Here is a 19,980-nt window from a genome sequence, read left to right on the forward strand (position 1 = left end):
AAATATAAAACATATTCTGGTTTGTTGAGCATTTGTTTGTTTACCACATGATTCCACATGTGTTCCTTCATAGTTTGGATGTCTTCAATATTAATCTACAATGTAGAAAAAAATAAAAATAAAAATAAAGAAAAACCATTGAATGAGAAGGTGTGTCCAAACTTTTGACTGGTACTGTATGTGGGCAGGTAAAGGACCAGCATGCACCGGGGTGGGCCTATGGTTTTTACCATGGCAGGAGAGGTGGCGATAGGATTTCTTTGTTCTTTGGTTCCTCGTCTGTTTTGTTTTGCTAAATAAATCATAAGAAAAACAGAATCCCGTATGGACAATGTACTCTTTTGCCTGATTAAACCACAAACCCATGGTGCGGCAGTGGCCCTTTCATTTATGCTTCCTTTAGATTTTCCTGACAAATGGCCCCTTCAATACACAGCTGTTTCTATACATTGACAGACAACAAACAATGAATATTGCTACACATTAGTTTATTTTATCCAGCTCTGTCAATCAGCAATAACAGGTGTACATCTATTTATTCATACATCTCCAGTTGAATTTTAAAACATTTTCATTAAGTGTGATAAAAATGTACATCATATATATCATTGATATGAAAATACTGACAATCTTCTTTACAAATCTATACCATTGGATTTATCTGGCAAGCAAAAATCATTGCTTGGTCACTTTAAAAAAACAAAATCGTACTCGAAGCAAAACAAGTAGCCTGTTTTGAGGTTGTGCTAATACAACGGTTTCTCTCCCACATAATAATATAGATAATTCACAGTATGGGGAAAAACTAAAAAAATAGTAGTTTCACGTGGGCAGACTCTCCTGTTGCTTTAGCCAGAACAGTAGAATCACCTACTGAAATCATCTCCTATTGGGCTATAACATCTACTGAGAGATTTACGACCAAAACAACAATCACAGAAAAAACATATCAGTTATAAAAATAAAGTCATTAAATGTGTACAAAGGAAGAAAAAAAAAATGCAGACGCATGATTAGAGAATAAATAACAATGTTGCCGTGGTTACAATCCCAGTGTCCGTGTGGTAAAGATAGAAATTAAGAAAATAAATTAACATTGATTTCTAAAAGTCTTCCATTCAGAGTACCATTCATAACTGTTTCATGTTGGGAATGAAAGAAGACAGAATCCCATCAGCACTCTTGTGTACCATAAAACACAGTACCTTATACAAATAGCTTGAAATACAATAGCGGGAGCACATTACGTTGGTTTCCAGTCATCAATATTCACTGTTTGATAAGATCAGAGGATATTCAAGCAATAAACAGAACTACAAAAGGATGGACGTTAGCGTGATGGGGATCTGTGTGAATGTACTGTGTCTCATTACAAGTGCACATGGGTTCAGATAGAGCCAATAAACATTACTCAGTGTGTGTGCGTCCACCATGTTTCAGCCAGTGAGATAAAAGCCATGCTTAAGTCAATGGTATCACTTTTAACAAGAGAGCAAGTAAGGTTATATATATAAATATATATATATATATATATATATATATAAATATAAATATATATAACCTTACTTGCAGTTAGGTGACAGATGACTGAAAGCTTGTCTAAATAGCATCTGGTGTAGACAGGAAAGCTTTGGATGGGAATACCAAATACAGATCCGAGCCAAGACATACTGCACATAAGAGTGCCCTGCCTCGCCTTTTTCAAACACAGTATGGGAACAAAATTCCCATACTGTGTTTGTGTGACCAGTGCACCTGCATGTGTTTTATTGTTTAAACATGACTCAATCTGAACAGGGCATACTTTGAGATACAGGCGGTTTCTCTCTTGTCACTGAATGCATCACTAACTAATTTGTGTGGTTGTGTTTGCGAATAGCGTTACAGTCCAGCTATTGATCCGCCGTTTAGGCCCAAAGTCAATATTTAGTAGCATTGATGAATACAGTGGTTGCGTTACATTCTCTTCTAGTGCGTCATTGATTGAATTCAGTGAGAATGAAGATACAAGAAGGAAGTGGTGCAGAGAACACTTTTCATATGCAAATGTCTCGTGTCACATCCAAGTGGACTCTGGGCCTGGCGAGAGAGATGAGTGTATTGTACAGTGCTGAGATGAGATATATTGAGTCATGGTCCGGAGAGAATGGAGAGGGAGAGAACTGAAATATTAAAATCACGTTCACATTTTGTCATTTTGTATACATGCAGCAGGGGAAATAGCCCTTGTCGTGGCAAAGTAGAGGGAGTGCAATATGAAGGAAACATGAGAGGGAGATTCATTCCGAGTCGTCCCATTCCCAGTGAGACGCGAGTGACTCGCAACCTCCCGTTGGTCGGATGGAAACTGGTCATACAGTCACTTGTGAGGTACAAGTATTGTGTAAAAGAAAAGAGGAAGAAACAGAAACAAAATGCTCAAATAATATAAAACACAGGCCTGATGGTAAAGAGATTTTCAAAAGACAAGTTAACCCCAAAGAATTATAAAAAGTCGTCAAGCTTTCATTATCAGTCATTCATTATCACGGCAGGTAAAAGAGGGGAAATAAAACAGCTAATAAGAGCGGTTAAAAGCATCCGAGTCAACACAAAGACCACAGACTTCTTTTCTTCTTGTTGTTTTTTTCTAGGTGTTTTTTCCTCGTATAAAAACTACATTATTATTGCAGATCTCAGCACTCGGACGATTGCGCGGGGGAAAAAACCGCAACTGTTTACCGGTCACATGCTGTGGTCACCAGGGGGAAGGGGGGAGGTCAAAGTGGGGTGACAAGGCAAAAATAAAGGAAGAAAAAAAAAAAAAAAAACAGCTACAGATTGTCAACAAATGCTTGAGCTAACATCCTACTTCCGTGTGTGTTTGTTATGATGGGGGTGGAATGAACCTGTTGACCATCTATTCATGGGACTGATGATGAGGATGTGGTGTCTCATCTCTGCCCTCTAGGGGAAGCTCAGCGGAACAACGGTTTCCAGGTGCAAAACAAGTGCTTGTAGTGGTTTAGAAAGGAAGTGGAGGATGAGGGGCATCAGATTACACTTCTTCTACACTTTTTGTGCCTGCAGAACTGGGTGGATGGGTGGGTGGGGGTCACCACTATGGCACGCATGCGTGGTTATTGGCATGTAGAGGATAAAAGTGTTTGACGCGTAAATGTTAGGATGTACAAACATGTTGTGTGTCAGTGTCGTGTGATTTAATGAGTACACATTGTGCTTCTCAGGTGCAGTCGTTGTATGATGGTGCAGGGTGTTCCCGTGTTTGATTAGCGGATCACCATGACTACCCCAGGTGTGAGTAGAAGTTTGTCTCTCTGGTTTCCAGTGTTTCGTAGTGTGCGAGCGCCCGTCCTAGAGAGTAATGACAGTGCCGTCCTCCTCCAGACTCCGCCTCTCAGTTGCTCTGTCTGGTGACGGCGTGGTCGAAGAGGGGTTGGTGTTGCTTAGTGATCCGCTGCTGCCGCTGGCCTGCAGGGTTCCGTTGGTGTTGATGGAGAGGGTGGAGGCGGAGGCGGTGCGGAGGTTGAGGTGCGGCTCGTAGCGGGGCAGCGAGGGCATGCTGTAGTTGGACGGGTCGCGCCTGAGGGGCACGGCCTCGCCTCCCACCTCGATCACCAGGTCCTCGTCGTCCTCGTCGCTCTCCAGCTCCCCGACGGGGAAGTTCTGGATGATGTGCGACGGCGCTGACGCCGCGGCACCGACCCCACCGTGTGATGAGTAGCCGTAGTAGCTGGCGCCGCTGTCCGAGGAGCGTCCCGAGCTACCGGACGCAGTGCCGCCGCCTCCTCCTCCTCCTCCACTGCGAACGACATTGTTCCGCTGGTTGGCGGGCTTGACGGTGATGATGAGGTTGTGACTGTTGGCGATCATCATGTCCGTCACCTGGTCCAAAGACTTCCCAGCCACCTCGATGCCGTTCACCTCAAGCACCTCGTCGTTGACTGCCAGCAGGCCTGTGCTCTCCGCCAGCCCGCCGGGCACCATGCGGGAGATGAATATCCCCGGGACCTTCTCCAGGCCCTGAGGGGTGACCCGCACACTGGAGCCGTCCCGGATGTAGAAACCCAGCGGCTTCTCCTGGCCGTGCTTGTACAGGCGCACGCGTCGGTGCGTCTCAGGGAGGATGTCCACATCGATGATGGAGGAGACGGGGCGGAAGTCCCTCGGGAGGCTGATGATCACCGGTGGTTTCTTCCTGTTGGCGTCGGGCCGCAGGAGAACGGCCGAGAGCACCGTGTTCTTCTTCCTGGTCAGCGAGTTGGTACCAAACGTGTAGTCGGCTTCCTCTGCAGAGCACACGATAGAGGAAGTAGAAGAAAGAGAAGTAGGGAAGAGGAAGCAGAAGAGGGGACAAAGATGTTGCATGGAGACAGAAAGAAAAAGGGAAGAGAGAAACAAAGAGGATATAAATAAAACAAAAGCTGGTTAATTCTCTATTAACATCACACCAGGCTGATTACACATCAAGGCTGACACTCCGTTGCATCATGTCGTTTTCAGGAGAATGAATAATGCTTTGCGATGGATCAGCTCTCAGCCTGAGGCGTCCCTGCAGGGAGTCTGTGCTGAACACACACAAGTCTACGTTGATCCCCAGAACCCCCCCTCAGGTCACACTGATGCAAAACGCCCCACCAGCCAACTGCAAGCCATTCACCGGCGCTCTTTGACAAATAACCATCACATGGTAACGAGTTAGTTGGAGATCTTAAGAAGTGCTGGTGGGCAGATCTGTTACCCTGTTGTCTTAAAGTCTTAATGCTAAGCTAAGCTAAGCATCCTCCCGGCCGTAGCTCCATGTTAACGGACGGATGTGAGAGTGGTGTCGATCTTCTCAGCACGCTCCCCCCAAATATCCAACTGGTCATTTAAAGATATTTTGGAATCTCTGTCACAGGTGAGAGTTGGATAACAAAAAGGTCAAACCAAGAAAATAATGGTTACATTTTAGCTGTGTGAGTCACTGTATGCCCCCTTTTTTTATGTGCGTTTTGTGGAGTGTGTACACTGTCACACTGCTGTATACTTTAACCCAGCTTGGCTGATATTAACACTAGACAAGGGAGAACTTAGACCTTGGTCTCACTAATAGTTAACCAGTATAATACAAGCAGCTAAACATTAACATCTTTGTGACTTTCATTCTCTTTTTCAGCCTGCTAATCTTAGATTTTTGTCTATTTCTGGTGTTATTTTCAACATCTTTTCTTCTGAATATGTCCTCAACTTTTTCACCTTTTCTATACTCCTAACTTTTTGCAGTTTTCACAGCACTTTGTGAACTCTATTTTTAGATGAAAGCGCTCTATAAATAAAGCTCTGGCAATCTTCACTGAACACTTCTCAGCTCGCTGTTTGTCTCTCCCTTCTGAGTGTGAATGAGTAATCTGGGAAAACATCCCTTCGGGTGGCTGAGAAAGATTCCCGGCTCTCAGGTTCTGACGGGTACGCGCCCCACCACTCCCCTCTCCATCTTTAAAACCAAAACAAAGGATCAACTGTCCCGAGAACGAGCGACGGTCTCGCATTTCGGTTCCCATGAGGCACGAGTCTAGTGTATACACACACTCACTTACTCTATACCAGACCTGACCTTAGGGGGGCAACTCACCATGAGTGGAGAGAAAAAAAGATATAGCAACAATAGCTTCATAAGAACCTGAGAGGTGAAAAAAATGCTAAAACACAAGTTTCTTCCTCCGCGCTCTGTTCCTGTTCTGCATGACTCACCCCTGTCATGACCGTAAACACTGCCATAAAGAGGAGCATTATGCAAAAAAAAAAGGGCGTACAGGTGGATGTTTCTCATACACACAAACACACACATAAGGCTCCCTTCTTAGCCTGGTTGTTTGTGCAGTGCAATGTAATGCATGGGACGAGGCGACGCTCCGCAACGCACGTCGCTCTATCTAGACTCCTTTTCCATCCAAACCATCCCTCCATGTCCAGCATATGAAAGGCCAGACCTGACAATAGAGTTATAGTTGAGCAAAGAGAGTAGGAACGCCCCCAAGGGTCACTCACCGGCACACACACACACACACACACACACACACACACACACAAACAAATGGCCCAAGCAGGCATCTTCCTGACCACCATGTGGTCCCAGCAAACTTGCGGAAACAACATATGTGAGCACACAGAAGCAGGTGTTCATTCACACACACACACACACACACACACACACACACACACACACACACACACACACACACACACACACACACACACACACACACACACACACACACACACACACACACACACACACACACACACACACACACACACACACACACACACACACTATGAGGTTGATCTCTGGTTAGCGATGATGCCTGAACACTAATGAACAGCAGCCCTCAGTAAAGCCACAGCTACATTATAGCTCATTAGAGCACCGAAGCAGAACTCTCTATCTCTCTAGTCTAATTGGCTACAAAGGCCTATAGGGGAGCCACAATACAAACGCACACTGTTCCTCATTTGGTACAGTAAAAATGACCCTATTTTGTGTCCACACAGGGCTCGAGAAAAACACTAGCCCACTTGTCCCAGCGACACTAAAAATAAAACGCTAGACGACATAAACGTTAATATTTTTGTTGCAAAACAGACAACCGAATTTGCTGTAAATGGCAGGTACATAGCAAAGAAAATGTTTATTTTTTGATGATGGAAGGAATTTACTAGCAATTGTATTAATTGTTTACTAGTGCATTCCATAAGAAACTTTCAAAGCACACTGCGGGAAAAATCTTGTTTTAATATTATAAATCATTTTATATTATATTAAAAAGCTAACAAAAGTGTGCAGTCAAGTTATTGAAACTTCTCATTTTATATAAATATGATTTCGGAAGTATGATCTGGTTTTCTACATAATTGGAATATAACAGATAATCATAGTCATAGTACAGCAAGTTGAAAAAAGGTTGTTATAAAGTCATAGTAGAGTATGTCGAAAAAAGTCATAAAAAATAATTATTATCGCAGTTTGAAAACATTCATAATATAGTTTGTCCAAAAAATGTATAAAAAAATCTATAAAAAAGTCAAGGGATGGTATAGCATGACAACAAATGTCATAAAATAGTCATAAATAAGTCATGGTATAGTATGTTAAAAAAGGCATAAAAAGTCATTAAACAGTAGGTCAAAAAAAGTAATACAAAATTAGATAATGTCTGTCTGGAAACGTGAAGCCCATCAACCTTTTTGTAGGATTGGCAGGGGAACAAATCAGGTCAGTGTTTCTTTTTTATTTATTCATTCATCATTGGCGCAACCAACCAGCAAAACTCTTGTTTTCCCCCTTAAAGGGACGTGGTGATAAAAAGACTACTCTGAATGAAGTATTGCAGGTCTCATGATTCTACAGAGTCTTCACACTTTAATCTGCCACTTTAACTACCGCAGACTAACTCTACATACAGTAGCTCTGTTGGCTACCTTTGCCAAAAGCTTCTCCTCTCCTCAGACGATAGCTATGATATGATGTATACACCTGCAGTGTATCAGGAGAAGTCACAAACCTTGAATAAAAAAAACACCTTAACCCCAGCCCTGCGCTTGCCATGGCTCTGCACAGCTTAGGCATTCCAACTATGCAGAGGCTGCTTTGATTTCCCACACTTTGAATGGAGTCAGCGAGGAGCAAAGGAAGCGGGGCAATGGAGGAGAAAACGACGACCCAGCGCACATCGTCACAGGCGAGGACACACGCAGCGATGCTTAGTCATTCCTCTATGTAGTATGTGACACACACACACACACACACACACACACACACGCACACGCACACGCACACACACACACACACACGCTGGACAACTAATGCATCTCTATACGCGACTCCTCTGCCTAAGGAGAGGAAAGCACTTGCTCAGACTGGTGTGCATCGGCTGAGCACATCATCTTTCTCTGTGCTCTATTCTTCACACACTCTTTGATGCATCACTCTGGACTTTGGCTTTTTTAAAAAAGGAGCCAACATTAATGGCTCAGAATAAAAAAATAAAAAAAAGGCACAGCTATTTCAATGTGACACCACCTACTTATCTGGAACAAAGAATAAAAGCGAAAATATGTTTTTTTTTAACTAATAGAAAATAAAAATAAAAAAGTTGTGCAGAGTCGTACATTTTTTAGCACCACTGACTCATGCGTGCATCTGCTCCGGAGCTCTTGTTACACCCACTACATCAGCAACAGCTACTCTCCTCCTGATTACATGGCATTACAATAACAATGATGCAGGAGAACAAGGGCCCGGCCTTTCCCTGAAATATAATGATCCCTGACGACAGCGATGACACAAACCATCCATTACTTCCTGGTACTTGTCCTGCCCGGTGCTGAGTCACGGACACCTGACACTGTGTCCAGGTGAAGGAGCTACATGACGTGTCATAAGTTCTGCCACTATCGCTTCTACGAATGCTACCGTTACTGTCAAGCACCACTGACTCTACAATTACATTTCAGGGACTTACGCACAGCTGCTCTTGGAGTGATAAAACAAATGTGAATCTTTCATTGTGTGACACAATAACTCACCAATACTGTGAGTAATACAATTACAGCTAGAGACGTATGGAGCATTAGAAACAAGGCCACAGCACACGGCTGTATTTATCTCTGAAATAAATTGTATAAAATGTTGTCCAGAGACATGCCGGAGTAGAGCTCTAGCTAAAAGCTTCCTGAAAAAGGGTTTTATTTGTTTGTAAAGAATAATAACTGCTGTCTTCAGTATCCAAACATGACACATGTCTCCAGTTTGAAAAACGCAAAGAAAACGCTGAGCCGCTGAAAGGTTGCGGTGTTCTGGAAACAGTCAGGTTTGTTGATGAAAGGCACTGGACGTTTACCACACAGCCGGTGCCACGGCGTTCCTGACACAGAGCGATACAAGGAGAAGGGAGGAGGGGTGGGGTGGGGGGGGAGGAAAGGGGGAGTGTAAGTGTGTGTCAATGTGTCGATGAGAAAAACCAGGGGCAATTTGAAACAAAACAAAAAAAATACTTGAAACCCGCAGGAGAGACAGATATACAGATATACAGCAAATACAAACAGTGGAGGGAGAGGGAGAGAGAGAGAGAGAGAGGGGAAAGAGGAGGAGGGATAAAAAATAAAAAAAAGAACTTTCAAAGGAGGAAATTCCCGGAGGGTTGCTATTCCTGGTGTGGTGAGCATACCTCCCCGGCACAGCCCAGATAAAAAGTGCCTTAATGCTCGCTGATAAGACGGAGGGGAACGATACGGGAGGAAGGAGGGAGCTCAAAGGGAGAGTGCTGAGAGGAAAGGACGCAATAAGGACAATAAGGAAAACAGAGGCAGTGTTTGGGAGATGATCTGAGCGGTGTGAGTCCAGCCGGAGAGAAAAGACAAAGCCTCGGCGTGAGAACGAGCTGACAATTTGAGGAATTGCTTATTAAATCCATAATTCAAAAAGACCTCAGACGTGAACATTAGCCTGCTTCTAAGCCTCCTCATGTAATCTCACTCATGAATTCTCTATTACACTCATGTGTCCTGCTTTACTATTCTGTCTTGGCAGGAGCCATTTATCAAAAAAAAAAAAAAACTGAAACTTATCTCCACTGTAGGGGAAATGGCTGTTAATGTAGCGGTATGCGGTGCACAAAGTAACACAGCTTACGAATGGGGTTGAAGCAGAATGATAAGACTTTATTTGCCCGTCTACACACACTCTACAGCACTCGTCTGCATTATGAAGCCATTCCATCAATTTCTTTGGTGCTGACATAAGCTCGTCTCTCCTTCCTGCATTGACTCCTCACCCTCCCATTTTTCTCCTTTGTGTCCTTCAATCAATCTGTCCCTCAGTGTCTTTGGTCCACCTCAAAGCACGGGCCTTTTTCTTTTTGTCTGTCTCTCTTGGTCTTGCAGATTCTGCTACAGCTAGAGGCCAGCATACGGTCAAAAGATGTAGCACCTGGAAACGAGGGTTAGTCTAGGACAGTGAAAGGCTGCCCAGGACTGGGACTGGTAAGAACAGTATGGACTTGATGGGGGACTGAGACATGTGAGGAGTCGGTATGGGGCATGTAGACTGGAGCGGGTACGTGCCTTGGGCTGAGGCTGGATCTGCGCTTGGGACAGGGCAGGGTAAGGGACAGGGACGGGTCACTCTGGGATGTATGTTTCAGTACCGGGTAACGGGGAGGAGTCCGGGGTGAGGACACTAGATCTAGGTCTGATAAACCGAGCCTTCTACGCAGCCCCGCTGTGTACGTCCTCCAGGGGGAGGGAGAGGAAGGACTAGATGACGGGGAAGACGGCGGAGAAGAAGGGAGGGAGGAGCAGCCTGGTGGGCCGGGGGAACCCAAGTCTAGTCTCACAAGCCTGTCGCTCATGCGTCTGAACAGGGACTTTACAGGGGAGGGACGAGCGGGGGGACTCTGAGCTTCTGGCTCTGTCCTGCCGTCAGCATCCGGCTCTGGAAGACAACACAGCCAACCTGCAGTTAGATCAGGCCACTGGGGCAAATTTTCTCACGGCCAAGATGAACTTCATCTTGGCCGACTGCAACGTAGCTAGAGCAATGAAAGACTTAATAGCATTATTACATCATTAAGAAAATGCAGCAGTTCAATTAAAACCATACTGATTTGCCCATATGTACATTGGTATGAAGTCCACTAAGTATGCGAAGCATTGATTCTCCCGCTCGGCCCATAGACTTTATATTGTAATGAGGTTACAGATCTTTAAAAAAAAAATAAAAAAAAAAAAAAAAAAAATCGCTTTTTTCAGCTAAAGTAAAAGTTTATAACAGAAAGAGTCACTAGTTTTCAGTTTCAGAAAAAAATTGGAAGCAGGGCTAAGCGGCAGAGCATCTTATCCAGTTATTATTAAACAGCCAAGTCAGTGTAGCATGAAAGCATGGTGGAATTAGCAAGCTAACGTTAGCTAGCTTACTAGCCAGGCGCTAAACAACTTAATGCTTCATCTACACACAGCACAGAAAAGCTATTTAATATTGCTAGATAGTAAGTCCTCAACACTGATCTCCTAGATGTTGTAATGTGCTGATAGCTACATTTCCAGTCCACAGAAAGGAGAGAACAGGTTTGTGCTGTGCTGGGATTGTGTTGCTACACAGAAAGTAAAAACGAAAGACTGTGTGGGGAGAGCTGAGGGGGGGGGGGGGGGGTTGATCAGTGGCATTAATATTCTTTTATTCTTGACGTAGATTAGTACCTACCTATCTCAGAATTTGCCTTGAAAGATTAGGGCCGATTTAAAACTGGAGATGGCACTTTAAGCCATTTTCAACCATGGAATGCAAATTGTATAAATCTGGCAAGAAATGTCATTATTAACACCAGATGATTGCGTTTCATCAAAGTACAGTCATATCCATTAGTTTACAGCTTAAGAAACATGTTTGAGTCTGCAGTACTTCTTTAATGGTCACCCTCCATACTGACCTAAGTTCTATACATGTTTTAGAACTTTGTTAAAAGGGTCTGAATGTCTGAATGTAGAGAGGATAAGGAGCAGATAAACTACAGTGACCGTAGTTAGGCAACAGTGTTTGGGAGCTGCATGTCAAAGCCTGCTGACTACTCGCCGTCAGGGTGAATACAGTGGAATGAGGCGCTGGAAGAAATTCACAGATAAGCCTTTCAGTTATCGTGCTTCGTATCAATATCGCTGTAGCACCGAGCCCAGGGGAAAGAAAGAACGCTTTTTAATTAAAACATCTGCAAGAAATACATCTGTTTGCCCGCAAGTCAAAATCAAAAAGATACCACTGATTATTTATGTTTTCCAATGCGTCTTTACATTTGGGCGGAAACCAAGTCCTTTCTTTGGGTGAATTTAATTTGTTTGAACTTTCAGTGTACATCCATGATTTTAATTTTAAATACAAATGAATGACTATATCCTCCTCTCTTTGTTCAGAAGAATCTACCATCCTTGGTCTTGCACAGCATTTTCAAAACCAGTGACATGAACTAAAATGACCAAAAACAAGGCTCAACGTTGGGAGGCAACATATGAGCTAGCAATTTATGACACGTCTTTGAGTCCCAAGTGTACAAAGTTCTACATTCTCTGTTAAAGCACGTCACACATTCCCCTGACACAATCAGTGTACACTCCTTCTTTTCCTCAGCTGCATTTATAGACCCTTTCACAGCTTGTAAACAATGATGACGTACGAAAGCGTGCACACGTAGTTAGCAACAGAAGTACGGCAGAGTGCAATAGCTTATCAAGCTATATAAGGGCATTAACCACCAAGGACGGCGAATGCAACCTTAACAAATTGACTTTCCAGATCAGTGTGATATCAGTGAGTGGGTGGGTAGAATACATTAGCATGTGACCCATATTTAGTGGGCCAGATATGCATATGTAATTGTTGGAGAAACCTAGTGGGTGACGCAAGAAATTATGAGCATGTAAGACACCAGATGACTAAAACTATTATATCTGTGGTCATGTACAGAACAACACATACCATGACATATAGAATCAGAGGTCTGACTTTATAGAGTCTTAAAACTGGCGCTACAAACACAAGCATTTTGGATCAGTCCAGCGGTAGTCAACACGTTTGATAGCTTGCAGCAGGTGTTTGGGTTGAACAAGTGACTGTGTTTACTGGTGACTCTCAGACATGTAAAAAAAAAAAAACTGAATAGAACATGTAGGTGGCCTTGGATCAGTTCTAAATACATACTTACCCGTGTTTATTATCTACGCCAATAGTTTATGTTAGTTACTACAAGCAACCACGGAAGCATTCGGCTGAAAGTCACCTGTTAACACGGTCACATGTTAAACTGGAACACCTGTCGCTTACAGCTCGACTCGTCTGAATGGCTGGGGGAAATGCCCCTTCTGTTACCAACATACGCAAACAAATATTTTGGATGACATCTGTGGTAAAAAAGGGTCGACATAGCTCGCCTCCTTTCCAACTTTCCCTCCCTCCCCCCCCGGCCATCTTTCTTGTATTTCCAGTCTCTCTTTATGATTTGCAGTGGTCAACAGACCCACCAGTTTGCCCACTGCCTCAGCCTCCCCTTTTTCAATGCTCACCCTGTGTCCTTCCCTCCCTCTATCCATTCATCTTCCCTCAACAACTCTGTTATAGAGACTGTCAGAATTTCTCAGCTCAGAGAGACTGGGCTCCCCGTGCTCCCCCCCCCCCCCACCTACTCTTCTTCCATCTAAGCCACCCTCCCTCCATCTTCTCGCAGCCTGTATAAAGTCTCATCTAGCTAGGTTTCAAATGGAAGAGAGTAAGGCTTTTTAGCTTCCAAGGCTGTGTGCTCTCGCTTGTTTTTAAATTCTTTCGCTCATTCTCTTTCGCATCTCTTTTTGCATCCCCCCCCCCCCCCCCCCCTAGTTGACGGAGCCAGGCTCTGGAGCTAAGGGTCCAGTCCGGCCTCCTGTCCTGTCTAATCTAGCCAGCAGACGTGATCAGAGGCTGGCCACATTCCACCCAAAATGCCCCCTCCCTCCATCTCTCTCTTTATTTCTTTCTCTCTCTCTCTCCCACCCTCCCCAGCTTGGGCCTCACTCTGCATTCCTCCCTCACTAATGCTATTCCCACTATCCTCCTCTCTCTCTCTCTCTCTCTCTCGCTGCATTCCTATCACACTTACACTACTCCCTCTCCTTTCCACCACATCTCTAATTACATGACTTGCCTTCACAATGCCTTATACATTACTCCCTCTTTAATAAGGTTTACTCTGTCTCCCTTTCATCCCTCCACCTCTCTTATTAGGCCTAAGATATGTTCCTCCTCCACACATTCTTCCTCCATCGCTTTGAATCAATCGTTTCCTCGCAGCATCTTAGGGAACGATTCTCTGTGGAAAACTTGAGATCTATACCAGCGGTGGGGGATTTCTATTATTCTTACACGTCGTGCTACTAAACTTCTCCTGTGCTTCCTCCATTACACCTGCCAGCACTTTGTCTCTCTCTCGCTTTAATCCTTTTATCTCAAGCTTGCAGTTTAAATCTCTCCCTCTTTGCATGTTGTGACGTCCTCACTTATTCTGATTGTTTAATGCCGTGTTTCTTACATCCAAATATGTTTCCCTCCACCACACCGTCTTCCTGGTTTCATCTGGCTCTTTTTGACGGCCCCATTCTCACCTGATCTCTTCCACTGTGCATCTACCTCCCCTCCATTACTTACCAGACTCGGTACATTGCTTATCACACCTAAGAGTTGCTGCTGTTATCCTGCTCTAATGCTTGCTTTGCAGGGTGTGTAGACTTTGTCCGTGTTGTACTTTCAACACTGTACATCACCTGTTCCCTGGCTGTATGAGTCATGGGCTGGTTACTAATTACAAAGGCAGTCCCTGCTCGGATACGCAAATACAAGCATTCCTGTCCCTCTCCATACCTTTCTTTCCTCTACCATACAGGGGAAGAGTTACAGGCCGTTCAGGACTGATACTGTGTGAGCGATGAGCAACATGACAAAACAAACCCACGCCCTGAGAGAGATTGCTTGAAAAGCTGCTACCGCTACATGGGTGACAACCATAGAAACTCTGTGTACGTTGTGTACCAGTGCTAACGTTCTGGATGACTGGTGCAGGCAAACATGACATCACTTCTGACAACTATGTTTACAGCCAATCGAACACAAACCTGGGCATCGCTCAGTTTCTCAAATGCTAATATGACATGAGGAACTTTTAAATTGTTATGTAAATGTCTTTGTTTAATACTGATGCTTATAGGGAACAAGAAAATTGGTTATTTTCTATATAGTTTATCTTAACGCGTGTTATCGGCGCCACTTGGTCGGATTCTGCGGTAAATCTGGCGGAATCAAGCAGGTTCCCCAGATCTCCGTCAGCTCAAACTCCTGCCTCCAGCAGCAACCAGCCCTCCTCGGACCAACCCAGATCCAGCTTAGCCCCGGCGGGAGGAATCCTCTTCCGACTAGGAGCAGACTAGGCGCTGACTGTCAGACCCTGCTGCAGTACAATAAGAGGTTTCCTACAGGACTCTTGTGCTTGGAAACAATACAGCATTTGTCCGCATGGGCCGAAAAAAATCGGAACAAGACGAAAGTTCCTCGTAGAAGCTTTAAAAAGAAACTAACATCGACATTATTCAGTTGACCACTTTGTCTACAACAGCTGACTAATGACCACAACAGTCTCCATTTACACAGAGCTTAGCAAAAACAGTGAGGACCAGGAAGTAGCTCTTAAAAACTATCATCTAATGTGCTGCCTGGACTAGGTGTCATTTACATTTTATTGATTCTGGTTCAGATGGTTTGTGTAGTGTCTCTGACACATACACAACGTAAAGTAGCTACAACTACATGAGGATATCAGACACATCCAAATGACAGATTAAGTTACAAAAAGACCTTTAAAAAAGGGACAGTTCACCCCAAAATCAAAAATATATATTTTTACTCTCTTTTACTCGTCCATGAGTAGATGCATGCTTCCTTCCGTGCACCGATATGGTTGGAAGGTATAGTTTGGTAGAAAGAAGTTCCTACACGAAGCTGCTCACAACAAGACCTGTGGTATTCTTAAATAATAATCGGGTCATGATTTCTCAAAAGAGACCCGACTGTTGAGTTTTTTCAAATGTATGTTTTGGGTGATTTGAGCACCACAAGCCAAGTGACATTTAGTCCCATTATATTGCTGAGAAGTCCGACATCTATACAACCAATATCTTCTAACTCACACCCAAAACAATCTAGATTGATAAATAGCACAACAGGTAAGAGGAAAAATATGTTTTTCTTATTTTTGGGTGAACTGTCCCTTTAAGACAGTCTGTGTTCTCAAACGCTAGCAATACTGCTCCCAGCATGCTTTGCAGCTCCCATCAAGCCTCATGCAATGTTAATCCAACTATGAACAGGCCTCTTCACTGCTGCCATGACAACCGGTAAACAGTGGACACCTCACTGCCAGCTCAATAATCATCAACACTTTGCTCACAGATGGGGGCTGTGGGGTGTAAGGGATCCCCCGGTGCTGTCGAGTTACATTGGTGTGTGTTGAAGCAATTTTTTTTTTTTTTTTTTTTTTTTAATAACTTGGTCCATACTTAGTCCACAGACAGGCACAAACAGTTACTCCATTGGTGAGCAGTGAACAATACGCCGTTAATGTCCGGTCAGTGATGCATAAACAACAACAATGTGGGCATTATTCAAGAACCACATCACAACAGTACGACAACAGACACTCACAGCCTAACATCCATCCCTCTATCCATCCATCAAACCATCCGCCACCTAGTCTAGGATATACGTAGGATTTAAGACTTCCAGACAAAATAAAACCACACTAGACACGCATGGAATGAACCGTGCCGGGAATTGACAACCACACACAAATTATGTCAATGGAAATTGTCTGTCGGAAACCTGGTTGCAATCACTGAGCCTGGAGATTTAGTGTTGTTTTCATTAGCACCAAACACATTTCCCAGATATCTGTGTAATAAGATTGTACCGCACTGTTCCATGAAGGCCAAGTTGTGTCAAACTTCAGCACACACACACACACACACACCGCTGCCTTGTCTGAAGTCTTGCTATTATGCAATAATGAGCGATCCTATCCCATCTGACCACCCAAGACATTTACATAATCGCTCAGTTCTCATAGGACATAGCAGTAGTCTAATGGCTACTGGATCATAAGCCAGTTTGTTACCGTAGGACTGAAGCGCTGTGCTGCACTAAACACAAACTGGTGTAAAGCAGAAAACTCTGGTAGGGTTGCACTGGGGTGACAAAGTGTGAAAAAATGAAGGACCACTTTTGGTGTAGGGTCATCCATGCTGATGACAACAAACAAGATCGTGGAGGACTTATTATAGCTTGTCATCCACTGTCAATTCAAACATCATGTTGCCAAGAGTGCAGATTGCAAAGATGTGAGATACTTTCCACGTACACAAACAGAGCCATCGCTAGAGATAATAACTACAGAAATATAATGAATGATCTATAAGCTGACAATTTGCTGCATCTGCACAGTGCAGAGTCTTTAAAGCCGCGACCAACTGGAGCTCAGCATTGGGGTGAAGGGGGGGTGGGTAAATCAGGAGGGAAACCGGGGAGTGCAAGGGGGTCTACAGGAGGCTGTGGCTGCATTACTGTGTGTGTGTGTGTGTGTGTGTGTGTCTTCTGTCTTTGTGCAATCTTGCTGTGTGTGAGTGCCTGACTGATGTGTGATGCCTGCTTGCCTGCATGACCGTGTGTTTCCATGTGTTTTGTTTGTGTGTGTGTGTGTGTGTGTGTGTGTATTTGAGAGCAGCAGCGAGCCCAGCGTGGGGCTAGCGTCTGGGGCTTGTAATTGAAACACGGTCCCATGCGGCGCTGCACGGTGACCCCACTAATCTCCTCCTGACAAAGTGGCTTAGCTTCTATAGGGTCATATGGCACAGCGAGACAGCTTAAACACAACAGAGCACACGGCCCGACCTGCCCCGGGGCCAGCACAGCCCGGGGGTCCTCCCTGCATTCAACAGGTCACACTCTGCAACTCATTATGCACACGCCAAACATCATTTTAAACCAATCATATTTCTGTTGTCCGATATTAACAGGTTTATGCTAATCCCTAAACACGTGCAAACAACATCTAGCAAACTAACAGTCATGAGCAAATATTACAGCAGCCAAACAGTCTAGGTAACCAGCCAAAGAAACAGGATATCCTAATAGGACAAGGACCTGCTGAGATGTTTGACTAACAGTGGTCAGGGAGAAGTTCTGAGAAAAACACTGAAAATATTCATCTGCTCTTTAAGTTGATTTGACTTTTTGTTTTGTCCAGCCCTTGCAGGGAGATTGCCTTTTGAATTAAACACTGCTTCTCAGTAAGGTCGCTGACCTTTAGCTATGTGGGTCAGAAAGGGACACCAGAAGAAATAGCTAGAGAACAGGGGTGATGACAGCTCAATGAGGACAAAATACACAAGCAGCTAGGAGCCTGAAAAACTGAAAAGGTAATGCGATACCATGGTCTTTCAAAACTTTATCTTTTTGATTATCTTGATGAAATACACAAAGCGTAACAGCAAAATTTCCCGTTCAATGGCCTGTCTTGTATTTCTGGGCCAAACTATTCAGAGATAACATAAAACTTCTGTTTGTGTACCCATCAGAAAGCAGATCTGCCCTAACAAACAGGCGGAAACTAACACTCTCTGTCCAAACGCTCCCTCTTTGCTTACCTATCCTCTGCAGGAACAGTCTGAGCAGAGGGCTGGCAGTGGAGATGGCTTTGTGGTAGTTATCGTCATTGTTGATGGGCAGCAGGTCGCCGTGGACGTCGGCGTAGCCAACCAGCAAGTCCACGTTGGGGATGCGATGCACGTGCTGCAGGAGGCCGTAGAACTCATCGAAGCGGCCCGGCTTCGACCGATCCAGTGAGAACCGACGAAACTCAGCACCAAACTGTGATGGAGCAGACAGGCATACACATGTGAGCGCACGTTGATATGAGATCGATTGAGAAATTGATTAACACAAGGCCAAAGAAACAGCAACGTAGCTGATATGTAGTAAAAAGCCAATGAACGCAAGCGTGATCAAGAAGCACTGAAGGGGTCTGAGATGTGAGGCTGTGTTCGATAAGTGCACACTGTATTTCAAAACCACTGTAAGCTTTATGCAAGAGTCTGTCATCCATGTGCACAAGCCAACACGACCACATGGAATGAATTATTAATGCAGACTTTGTGATACAGTATGTATGTGTGTGTGTGTGTGTGTGTGTGTGTGTGTGTGTGTGTGTGTGTGTGTGTGTGTGTGTGTGTCTCTCTATGTTTCTGCAATCTGTTCCTGACTGACCAGCATTGTCTGATCAAGCTGCCTGACTGAATGTTTGGTGTTGTAAGAAACACTGTGTTTACAGCACACACACACACACACACACACACACACACACACACACACATACATACATATATATACATATACATATATATATTCCCACAATGCTGGTTTATGAGCAACGTGGTGATCAGTGCAGTCTGTCTGCAGATGCATACTGTTGAAGCAACTGTTTGCCTGAGTGTTGATGTAGAAGCACCACGTGTTGTGGTCACTGTTGCCCCACTATTCACTCGTCACCCCGGACACACCCCCCACCCCCCCCTCCCCCCTCTCAGGGAGTGTGGGGCATTAAAGTGGAGGTGCAGGCTCTGCAGGTTCTTGAACTTGACTTAAAACTTTGAGTCAACAGCGTCAGAGGAGGCTGTGACAGCTGCACCTCCGCCTGCACCACCTCCTCCTCCTCTACCCAACTCCACGCAGACCCGACTGAGAGCCCACATGACGTCACTGTGGAGGCTGAAGTTTCCCGGTGGAGAGGTTAACCTTCACGGTGCATGCGTTTCATTCGTACCTTGCTCTTCACCTCCACGGCACTCAGGGATCGGTTGCTCGGTACTCGGTGGTTTTTGTTCATGTTTCGCCTGCAGCGGGACCGCCGCGGAAGCACTGGTACTCTCTCTATGTCTCTCTCTCTCTCTCTCTCTCTCTCTCTCTCTCTCTGCTCCGTATCCACCGGTTATTCCGGTAACGAGGTCCCCGTGACTTCTTCTCCTCCTCCGCCGGGTTGCGTCGCTTCTCCAAGAATATGCGACACCGGCCCAGCTCACCCAGGAAACTTATCTCATACTTGCCGCTGCCAATGAAGCGACACCACTACTACGTACTGTCTCTCTCTCTCTCTCTCTCTCTCTCTCTCTCTCTCTCTCTGTTTGCCTGGAGAGCTGGCGACGCGAGACTTCAAAATAAAAGCCTCGGTGTTTCGCCCACCCTTGACTTCACAATAAGAGTCCTTTATTTCCCAGCTAACTCCATACTAAACACTTTAACATTTATTATATGATACCAACCAGAAAGTTGTTTGAGCTCACGACAAAACATAATTATTAAGTGAAAATAAAATTGAATTT

General features: G+C 44.6%; 1 protein-coding gene across 1 annotated transcript; it reads right to left on the minus strand.

Moving 5' to 3' along the window:
- Positions 1-475: 475 nt before the first annotated feature.
- pard6b (par-6 partitioning defective 6 homolog beta (C. elegans)) lies at positions 476-19,771 on the minus strand. Its single transcript, XM_054608953.1, has 3 exons — positions 19,425-19,771; positions 18,250-18,472; positions 476-4,289 (listed from the first exon to the last, which is right to left on the minus strand). Exons 1-3 carry the CDS (start codon positions 19,485-19,487, stop codon positions 3,355-3,357), a joined length of 1,221 nt encoding a protein of 406 aa, XP_054464928.1. The 5' UTR covers positions 19,488-19,771; the 3' UTR covers positions 476-3,354.
- Between the last annotated feature and the right edge of the window lie 209 nt (positions 19,772-19,980).

Source organism: Anoplopoma fimbria, chromosome 12, assembly GCF_027596085.1.
Source record: "Anoplopoma fimbria isolate UVic2021 breed Golden Eagle Sablefish chromosome 12, Afim_UVic_2022, whole genome shotgun sequence".
NCBI lineage: Eukaryota > Metazoa > Chordata > Actinopteri > Perciformes > Anoplopomatidae > Anoplopoma > Anoplopoma fimbria.

Coding starts and splice junctions, on each gene's coding strand:
- pard6b (XM_054608953.1), bottom strand. CDS start 19,487: ATGAACAAAAACCACCGAGTACCGAGCAACCGATCCCTGAGTGCCGTG. Junction 18,473..19,424: donor CCGTGGAGGTGAAGAGCAAG/GTACGAATGAAA, acceptor GCTCCATCACAG/TTTGGTGCTGAGTTTCGTCG. Junction 4,290..18,249: donor ACTGTTCCTGCAGAGGATAG/GTAAGCAAAGAG, acceptor TGTGCTCTGCAG/AGGAAGCCGACTACACGTTT.